General features: G+C 49.2%; 1 protein-coding gene across 2 annotated transcripts; it reads right to left on the bottom strand.

Moving 5' to 3' along the window:
- Window positions 1-1,027: 1,027 nt before the first annotated feature.
- KCNG3 (potassium voltage-gated channel modifier subfamily G member 3) lies at window positions 1,028-8,548 on the bottom strand. 2 transcript variants are annotated; one of them, XM_085609378.1, is made up of 2 exons: window positions 7,471-8,548; window positions 1,028-1,863 (listed from the first exon to the last, which is right to left on the bottom strand). In XM_085609378.1, exons 1-2 carry the CDS (start codon window positions 8,157-8,159, stop codon window positions 1,218-1,220), a joined length of 1,335 nt encoding a protein of 444 aa, XP_085465504.1. In that variant the 5' UTR covers window positions 8,160-8,548; the 3' UTR covers window positions 1,028-1,217. The 2 variants fall into 2 exon arrangements, with proteins under 2 accessions (XP_085465504.1, XP_085465505.1); XM_085609379.1 differs by having other exon boundaries at window positions 7,501-8,548.
- Window positions 8,549-10,684: the final 2,136 nt, after the last annotated feature.

The following is a 10,684-nucleotide window of genomic DNA, read 5'->3' as shown; positions in this document are numbered from 1 at the left end:
TAATTGTGTACTTCTCCAGCTAATCTTGAGGCTATGTTATGAATGCTATTGTTCTACTAAGAACATTTCCAAGACTCAAAAATGTAACAGACAGGTATAGCTTTGATTATAGCTGATACTCAGTAACCTCTTGTCACAGGATTCGCCAAGCAATCCAATTCGGCCTAATTTTAAGGCTTTGAACAGAGCCCGCCTCACACCAGTCCCTAATGCAACTTTCCTGAGTTATTTTCTCTATCTGCATATTTCCCCAAATCACAGTTTCTACTTTTGCAAGGCACAAGATATAAGGGATGGCTGGTGTTTTCTACACGTTTCACTCAGTAACACATTCATTGGTGTTCAAAAACAATAAGAAAATACATACCATTTTTTTTTTTTAAATAATGTACCTTGCAGAATTCAGTTTGTAGTGAGATTCTGACCTTGTAGCAGACATCCATTAGTTGCACCAGATCAGAGAGGAGGTTAATGGGTCCCCCATTATTAAAGAGCAAAACGGTATTGCTCTGAATATTCGCTGGGGGGGGGGGACATAAGCAAACCTAAAAAGGTTCATATTTCAAACATATCCCACCTGCCCCTCTCCAACACAGAAACCATCCAAAACCCTTCTGGTGCCATCTGCCACTCTAGCCAAGACAGGCCTTTGGTGTGTGTTCGATTTAAAAATGTAAATCAATACCAGATGCATTTCACCATTTTAACATGATCTAAATATATACAGAAAATACGGATAGAACAGTCTATGCATTATCACGTTGTTATTTCTTTGTTATAATGAAGAAGGCGTATTCGGTGATGCAGACATCTTACTGACAGGCAACACTTACGACAGCAAAAGGGAGAACTATCTGAATCTCAGATTTACCACAGATGTAGGTTTTTTTTGCAAATAAACATAGGAGTAATTTCAAAGATACAATTAGCTGGGGCTGCCTTTTTGCAAAATGTTGAATTAAATCCCCTTTCAAATGCACAAAAATAAATTTGTGTGCCAAAAAGATCCTTCCTTTAGAACAAAATTGACGGTTTCTGATTCATTTCTTATTTATTATTATAACGTAGTTGTACAAAGAATGAAAACATGAGATTTCTTCTGGCTACTTCTGAGCAAAGCTTTTTCTACATTCTCAAAAATAAATAAAGACATAGCCAGCCTATAAAAGTTAAATATCAATTTGGAAACATACTGAAGAGGATTCAAAACGCATTAATTAATTTAAAAATTCAGAAGAAAGGCTTCTGCCATACCTGGCAGATTTGTACTTGAGCTCGTGATAGCACTGTACAAAGCTATGGTAGATAAAAGTGATTGGCAGTGCTAACAGAACTATTCCACTAACCACACACACGCCTCCAAGGATCCTTCCAGACATTGTGATAGGATACATGTCCCCATAACCCACGGTCGTCATGGAGATGATCACCCACCAACAGGCCGCGGGGATGCTGGCATAGTCTTCGTTTTTTATTTCCAGGTCCAATCCGTGCTCCAGAAGCTGGGCCAGGGCGCCAAAAATTGCCATAGCAACGCAAATGAAAACAAGCAACATGACCATCTCCTTGTAGCAACGTTTTAGAGTCAGGCCAAGTGTCTGGAGGCCAATGAAGTGCCGGGCAAGTTTGATGACCCAAAAAATCCTCATCATTCTCAACACCCTCAAAGTCACTCCAGCTCTCTGCAGTTGGGGGTTCTCCCCCGTGCAGACTGTCATGAACACGGAGACATAGTACGGAGAGATGGCCAGCAAGTCAATGATGTTCAGGGGCCTCTTGACAAACTCACACTTGTTTTTGGAGACAATGAACCTCACAATGCATTCTGCAGTGAACCAGCCTATGCAGATAGCTTCAATTATCCTGTTGTGAGAAAGCAAAAACAGCGTTTTATTGCAACGAAACAAATGATTGGCTGCTGACTTCTGGCAACAAAGAGCACTTGTTTGGACAACAAATATACATTGGCTTGGAAGTGAAGCTGACCTTCTTCAGGTCTCTGAAGGATCAGTATGATAGGATGGGTAGACCCGAAAAACTAGTGATAAACAGTAAGCTCATCTTAGAGCATGCTGTCCATTGTCTAAGTGTCCTGTTCTCGTTATTTTCACGAACATATATTTATAAATTAGGGAAGCTATCTGTTTACTGTTTCCTACCGAATGTCAATTATTATATGTTTCTTGCGCCTTCCTTCTTCCTCATCAGATAAAACACATCCCCAGGCATTTTTTTACTAAGACACAAAAAGGCCAACATTTCCTTGCTATGTTTCAGACCTGGACACCAGGGTCAATATTTTATTGATAAAAGTATACAAACTTGCGGTTCTGCAACTCAATCGGTCTGCCTCAGGTGGGCCTCCAGAGACTTGCTAGTCCTCTGCTAACTGAAGTACAATGGCTTTACGGGACATCTCCTCTAGAGGAAACTCACTGAACCAACAACACATCATGATGAACGTGAACTTCATCAATAAATGATTACCATAACATTACACTGTACCTCAGCTTGAAACCTGACAGGCTGAACTTCAGAAGAGTGGTGAAGACCCATCCATTGTGCCCTGCACACAAAGCTTGGATCACTGACTTGGCGATTCTCCGTGGACCTCCCTGCCACCCCCTTCCCGTCCTCAGTTCTCGAAAGCAGCCATCGGGTAGCACAAGGGCTTCACAAAAGAACATACACAAAATAAGACTACATGCACCTCACCAATGCTCTCTAATCAATAAATCATTGTTCAACTAAACATAGCCTTTACACTGTGTTTGTAACAGCAGCCGTATGACTCAATTAGATTTTAGCGATATCATCCAAGGGCAGGCCAGCTGCTACAGCATTCAATAAGCCATTGAGCTCGGTCACAGTTTACCAATGGTTCCACCTAGAATGTATGACACAGCCTTAGCACTCTACAGTCTTCTGATTAGGGACTAATGTCACAACTTTACATTAGTTGGAATCAGGCTTTGTTGAGCATAAGGCCCCTCCCTGGCATACGCTGTTTATGTCAAAATGCCATCTGATAGAATAATCTCTGTTCCCAAGTTCCAGGAAAAACACACTTTAATCACAACGATTTCCTGCAGTGTCCATGGGATTTCTGCCTTCTACACATTTACATTGTTATCACCCTTCACACTGAGCACCAGCACTGTTACACAGTATCTCTTTGCTATACAAAAATATCTTAAATAATAATGAGGCTAAGTCCTTATCACTGACAGGCTTCAATTAAGGGGACAAGCCCCAATCACAGATAGGCTTCAAAAGGGAAGTCAGACTTCCATCATTGATAGGCTTCAAACAAGAGTCCACACCTCCATCAATGATGGTCTTCAACAAAGAGGCCAGGCCCCCATCACCGATAGTCTTAAGTAAAGAGGCCAACCCCCCATCCCTGTTGGTCTTTAACAAAGAGGCCAGGCCCCCATCACCGATAGTCTTAAGCAAAGAGGCCAGGTCCCCATCACCGATAGTCTTAAGCAAAGAGGCCAAGCCCCCATTCCTGATGGTCTTCAATGAATGAGGCCAGGCCCCCATCACTGAGGGTCTTCAATGAAAAAGGCCAGGCCCCCATCACTGATGGTCTTCAATGAATGAGGCCAGGCCCCCATCACTGATGGTCTTCAACAAAGAGGCCAGGCCCCCATTACTGATGGCCTTCAGCAAAGAGACCAAGCCCCCATCACTGATGGTCTTCAGCAAAGAGGCCAAGCCCAAATCACTGATGTTCTTCAACAAAGAGGCCAGGCCCCCCTCACTGATGGTCTTCAACAAAGAAGCCAAGCACCCATCACTGATGGTCTTCAACAAAGAGGCCAATTCCCCATCACTGATGGTCTTCAACAAAGAGGCCAAGCCCCCATCAATGATGGTCTTCAACGAATGAGGCCAGGCCCCCATCCCTGATTGTCTTCAACAAAAGAGGCCAAGCCTCCACATCTGTCAAACTTCAAAGAAGAGGCAAAGTCCCCATCACCGAGAAGCTTCAAAGTAGAGGCCAAGCCACCATTACCAATAGTCTTCACCCAAGAGGCCAAGCCCCCATCACTGACAGACTTCAATGAAACGGCCAAGCCTCCATCTGAGATGGACTTCAAAGAAGAGCCCAAGCCCCAATCACAGATAGGCTTCTAAAAGGGAGTCAGGCTTTCATCACTGACAGGCTTCAAACAAGAGACCATGTCCCCATCTCTGATGGTCTTCAACAGAGAGGCCAAGTCCCCATCACTGATGGTCTTCAACAAAGAGGCCAAGCCCCCATCACTGATGGTCTTCAACGAATGAGGCCAGGCCCCCATCCCTGATTGTCTTCAACAAAAGAGGCCAAGCCTCCACATCTGTCAGACTTCAAAGAACTGGCAAAGTCCCCGTCACCGAGAGCTTCAAAGTAGAGGCCAAGCCACCATTACCAATAGTCTTCACCCAAGAGGCCAAGCCCCCATCACTGACAGACTTCAATGAAACGGCCAAGCCTCCATCTGAGATGGACTTCAAAGAAGAGTCCAAGCCCAAATCACAGATAGGCTTCTAAAAGGGAGTCAGGCTTTCATCACTGACAGGCTTCAAACAAGAGACCATGTCCCCATCTCTGATGGTCTTCAACAGAGAGGCCAAGTCCCCATCACTGATGGTCTTCAACAAAGAGGCCAAGCGCCCATCACTGATGGTCTTCAACGAATGAGGCCAGGCCCCCATCCCTGATTGTCTTCAACAAAAGAGGCCAAGCCTCCACATCTGTCAAACTTCAAAGAAGAGGCAAAGTCCCCATCACCGAGAAGCTTCAAAGTAGAGGCCAAGCCACCATTACCAATAGTCTTCACCCAAGAGGCCAAGCCCCTATCACTGACAGACTTCAATGAAACGGCCAAGCCTCCATCTGAGATGGACTTCAAAGAAGAGTCCAAGCCCCAATCACAGATAGGCTTCTAAAAGGGAGTCAGACTTTCATCACTGACAGGCTTCAAACAAGAGACCATGTCCCCATCTCTGATGGTCTTCAACAGAGAGGCCAAGTCCCCATCACTGATGGTCTTCAACAAAGAGGCCAAGTCCCCATCACTGATGGTCTTCAACAAAGAGGCCAAGCCCCCATCACTGATGGTCTTCAACAAAGAGGCCACGTCCCCATCACTGATGGTCTTCAACAAAGAGGCCAAGCGCCCATCACTGATGGTCTTCAACAAAGAGGCCAGGCCCCCATCACTGATAGACTTCACCAAAGAGGAATCGATAGACTTCAAAGAAGAGTCCAAGCCCCGATCATTGATAGGCTCCAAAGAAGAGATGAAGCCATCATCATCAATAGGCTTGAAAGAGGCCATGCCCCCATCATTGATAGGCTCCAACGAAGAGACGTAGCCCTCATCATCAATAGGCTGGAAAGAGGCCACGCCCCCATCATTGACAGGCTCCAAAGAAGAGACGAAGCCCTCATCATCAATAGGCTGGAAAGAGGCCAAGCCCCCATCACTGGAAGTCTACAATCAAACGGCCAAGCCTCCATCAGAGATAGGCTTCAACATGCAGTAGTGGCAGGGTATACGCAGCCCTATACACTTCTTACGCACCTTGCACAATGCATGCCATGCATCAACCTACACCGCCTCCTCTGATCAATGGACATAACTCGCACAACCTAGCACCACCTGCAGTACTGGGTCTGGCCAACAGGTAGCGCCCCCACAGGATATAAGACAGTGGCAGCATGCCAAAATCCCACTGTCACTTAAACTGAGGAAATGTGCGAGGTGTTGCACACTACGGGTTTATGTCGCCAGCAGGGGGGTTCCTCGGAGCATTCGAGAAGCTTTGCAAGATACCCCGTTATTTTATGACCCCACTGCAAATATGTCTGTGCATCCGGAAGGCAGCATGTGGGGTGGCTAGGGAAACGCGCAGCTCAGTGTCGAGTGCTTATTGTTGCTCGAGGGTCTCCCCTTTCGCGCCCTAGTCACCGGGGCACTCCGCAGAAACCTTGCATTCGAGGTCGCTCTAGCGGCTTAATGTTTAATTCAACTTGTGAGCAAGAAACAAAACCAACAATACAAGAAACAGGCGACGAGACATTTGGGCTGGCTTCTTCCTACAGGCACATGCACGCATGCTCTCGGAAATCGAGGGGGTGCAATCACTGGGAGTGTGAGTGGGTAGGATCTGCCCACCGGGTCGGGCAGTAGGGACTGTTAGTGTTTCCTGCATGAAGTGTTTGAGGGTTAACCTTTTAATCGGGATTGTTTATGAATTTTTTACCTGGATTTGTGCCTACTGAATTTTTAGAGCGCGCTTCTGAACAACTGGTATTGTTTGAAAAATGGCACATTATAAAAGGGGAAACGTACGTATTAGAGCTCCTGTGGCACTTAACTATAAATGTGTGTGAAATAATTGTGTTTCACTTATCGACGCTGGATTCTCTCTAACACACTTGTACATACATATGTTGGCTAAACATAGATTTTTCAGTCTTTTGAGAAGACGGGACTGACTTGTGACGGGTGGGAGTCATGGAGGAAGTTACCCCACTACTGTGTCGTCTGGAAAGGGGTCAGAGGTCCAAAAGACGGTGTTTTATAGCAGGGAGCCCTGAAGTCTGGTATGTTCATAAATGCTAATAAATTAAGCAGCGGACAATATATTGATTTGCCCAAGACCACACAATGCTTGTCCGGTGCCTATGGACTTTCATTAACAAAGTCTACGCAGCATCCAATACACCATTAAACTGCAAAGCCCTAATATGAAAGTATGTGTGACATCAAAATTCCATTTCTGGTCTACTTTTTTCTAACCGCAGGTTTTATTGTATTTTAAACTAAAATGTAGCCTGGTCGTATCAAGACTCGAGATATAGCCAGCACACACATAAGGGTATTTATCCGAGGCAGGCTAGCATGTACTTCCTGTTCAAGGGGTAAGTCATTTTAAATATGGGAATAATAACTTATTTCTGTCCTGTAGTGGAACAGTGTAGTGACTTCATGGCTCACTGTATAGCAGCTGCTGCTACTGCCCAATGGCACTCAGTTTATCACTATTTAAAGCACGAAAGGCTGAGTCGACTTTGCTCGGTACCACCCCGCGAGCCTCGGTTCAGCCAGATTCAGCAACACGATTTATATGATACTGGAAAGATAAATGGCTGTTTCGATCTGACCTGGATTCGACCCTATACCAGTAGATTGCAGATGTGAACCTGCAGCATAGCCAGTATCATTCCACATCAGGTTTTTATAAGTGGACTACTTTTACCCTAGCGGTTTTAAAGTTCAATTGGCATTTCGTTGAGTAATTAACAGTTTGATGGTTGCATTCTAGTTTGGCAGTGTGTGTTGGAAGCCTATCCCGTGCGCAGGCTGTGTGGAGCCCCGGGGCCAGTGTTCCCTACCTAGCACTCGAGCGTGCGGGACACACAGACCACGACGACAGACGGACAGAGAAAGAAGTGAGATTGGCTACTCGTACCCCGAGGGCTCCCTGAGACTGTCGCTATACCTGTGCTCCTCCACGCTGCGGTTCTGCGCCGTGTGCCAGTCGGGCAGCGTGCTGGCGCACAGCACCACCATGGACACGATGACGAAGAGGATGGAGACGGTGGCCAGCACCTGCGCCGCCAGCGACGAGGCGGGCTCCTCGAAGGTGAGCCGCATGCGCTCCAGCCAGCGCCGGCCCTCGGGGCCCGGGTCGTCCTCGGGCAGCTGGTCGCCCGCCTCGTCGGGCGGGCTCTCGTCCGTCAGGTAGGTGTAGGTGTCCGACATGCGTTCGTCGAGGCGCCGCTGGCAGCAGTACTCGAGGTGCGAGCGCTCCAGGCCCCAGTAGATCATCTCGTTGTAGAAGGAGAGCTCGCACATCTGCGGCACGAAGCGCAGCTTGCCGTACTTCACGTAGAGCATGATGAAGCCGAAGGCCTCCGAGTGCCGGTCGAAGAAGTACTCGTTGCGCTCCCGGTCGTAGTCGTCGCACACCTCCAGCACGTCCTGCTCCGAGGCGCAGCCGTGCAACCGGCTCACCCTGCGCAGGGGAAAGTCTTTGATGACCTCCTGGGACAGGGAGTAGCGCGCGCCCCCCACATTCAGGATGAAGGGGTCCCTTCCAAAGTTCATCTCGGAGAGTCCCAGCGGCTCCCCGGCTCCCGCCTCCAGCGGGGGAGGCATGCGCCGAGGGGGCCCTCACCGGCCTCTGCCGCCGCTCACCTCTCGGCTCTCCCGCTCATCATCCTCCCGGGGAAGGTGTCGGAGGCGCCGCATGCCGCTTCTTGAAGGTAACAAGCGAACCCTGAAAACTTTAATCTGGTGTCCCGGGGGCTGCCTGGGTGGCAGGGTGTGCTGCCTACCTGCCGAACAGCTGACCAAATACACACCTGTAGAAAGAGTAACTTAAAATACACCAACAAAGTTTGCTTCAATCCGAAAACAGCAAATATGTGACCAGTATTAAAGTTTTGAATGTGTCCTTTCCAGCCAAGACCGAAACGAAGCAAAGTGCGCGCAGAAATCCACCCTGGGCGCCCGCAGCCTGCACTCTCCACGGCAGCGCTGTGTCTGCTGAAGTTTCCTCGCTCAGCACAGACGAGAGAGAGGGAGGCGAGGGAAGGCGGGGCCGCGGCTCCGGCTGCCAGTCTCCGCCGTTCTAACCTAGGAGGAACGTTTCAAAGTAAAAAAATAGTAATACATCGTTCTCCGAATCAATTTGCCTCCCACCATGGAAGTGCGAACACCCGACACACATCCTGTTGGATGTGCCTGGGTTCGTGCGTAGGTAAACACGGGGGCAGCCAGCACCCACCTGCATCGCTTCTAGTCAGAGAGTATGCCCTATAGAAAGATGCATGGGGACAGACCCCTCCATGCTGTGAACTTTAAAACCAGAGCAATAACAGCGCGCCGGACAGTGTTACTACGTTATCACCATTCTATATAGCGCCTTTCTTCCTTACATGGTGCAGGGGGGATTTATGACGAATTAGACGTAGAAAATGGGAAACGTCACATGCCTCACTCGTGTTATACTTAATAAAAATAAAACGTTAAAGAATAAAGGGAGAATTCCATAAACTGGGTAAACACGGAAATGATTTTATCATTTTAATTTCATTTGTGCTTAATTTGTATTTTCACTTATAGTGTTTACAAAACGTGTGGGCAAACGGTCACGGCACTATTGCACCGTACTTGCATTCGTTTTTTTATCCTACAGCGAACTGGAGTGTTTTAGCAAGACATAACATAACACTTAGGCATAACACATTTAGGGCCCAATTACAAGCATCCTGGTGACAGTGGTGCGGTAACAATGCATCCAAAATTCCCGTTAACAGCGGGATGATCGGGCCAATACACGTTTCGGACCCGGAATGAGGAACAACGCACGGGAAACAGTAATACCACACCTTTGCTCACATGATGGTCTTAGTTACCTGGCCCTTTCCTTACATATCTACACCTCTTTGTAGTAAGTGGATATGTACCCGAAAATACGTGTCACTCATTTCACACTGTAGTATCCGGCTGGATACATTCTAGTGTTCCACTTTACTGTAACCCACACTGAACACCCACCCACTACAGGCGTCACGAGTCAGGTGACCCTGACAATAAAAGGGGCCGAGCGCACGTGCTCGTGGCCAGTTTACTGTACCAGTCATCCGGTGTCTGCGTCCTTCATTCCTATACATGAGGGCCTGAGGGCCCAATCACCACATTGGCGACGAGGGGGGATGTGCCCTGGCGTGCAGCAGCCCGGCTTAAATGAAGGGGGAGAGAGAGCTGCCTGCGTTGGAGACCCCCAGCAGGCGAGAACAGCGCCTGATCACCTGCGGGCGTGCGAAGAGCCCCGGCGTGAAGCGAGGTGTCTGAGAGCCCACCTCACACCTCATGGGCCTGAGTTAATCTGCCCCCCTGCGTGGAAGAGCCCTGGGGGAGAAGAGCAAGCCGAGCGGAGCCCACCCGCATCGGCCGCGATGCTGTGACCCCGGCGAGAGGAAGTCGGGTGCCCACTCCGACCCAGTCGAGCCTGCTGCGGTGCCCCTGTGGGGAAGTGCGACCTAAGCGGAGCCCACCCGCGTGAAGGCGAAGGCCGCCGGTCGAGAGTGAGGAACTGCGGAAAGTAAGTCACCGCCGCATAGCGGGTGAAGGAAAAGCACACCAACACCCCCCCCCCCCCTTCACACAGCGTAGGGACAGTGAAGCCGCGGCAGCGAGGGGACAGCAGGAATGGCATCCGGCGCAAGGCCGAAGTAGGAGGCACCAGCACCCCCCCACAGGGCAGGAACAATGAGGAGGCCTGCGGCGCGGGGGCGGGACAGACACGGACTTGAAACGTGCCTTACCGGTCATAGAGCGGAGCCCACCCGCCGCACCGGATTAGCAACCCCGTCTCGCCCGCCTGCACACACTGCCCTGAATGTCGGCGCCAACTCTCCCCCGCCCCAGGCAGCGTGAGAACGAATGAGCTGCTGCGGGCGGGGAGAGCAAAGTACCGGTCACCATGTGGACGGCGGCGCATTGAAGTGCTAATTCGTTTAAGAAGCGCGATATGCCCCCAGGCGGCCGCGACGGAGAGGGCGAGGAGAGCAAAGTGGCAGGACCGATCAATGCGCATCGAAGCGCGAATTTCAAATATGCGCGAAGAGCGCGGAGTGCCTCGATCACGAAGGAGATGTGCCCCGACCACATGTGCA

This window comes from Triturus cristatus, chromosome 6, assembly GCF_964204655.1.
Source record: "Triturus cristatus chromosome 6, aTriCri1.1, whole genome shotgun sequence".
Lineage (NCBI taxonomy): Eukaryota > Metazoa > Chordata > Amphibia > Caudata > Salamandridae > Triturus > Triturus cristatus.
Note: the sequence above shows the minus strand (reverse complement) of the source record. Positions and strands in the feature narration are given on the sequence as shown.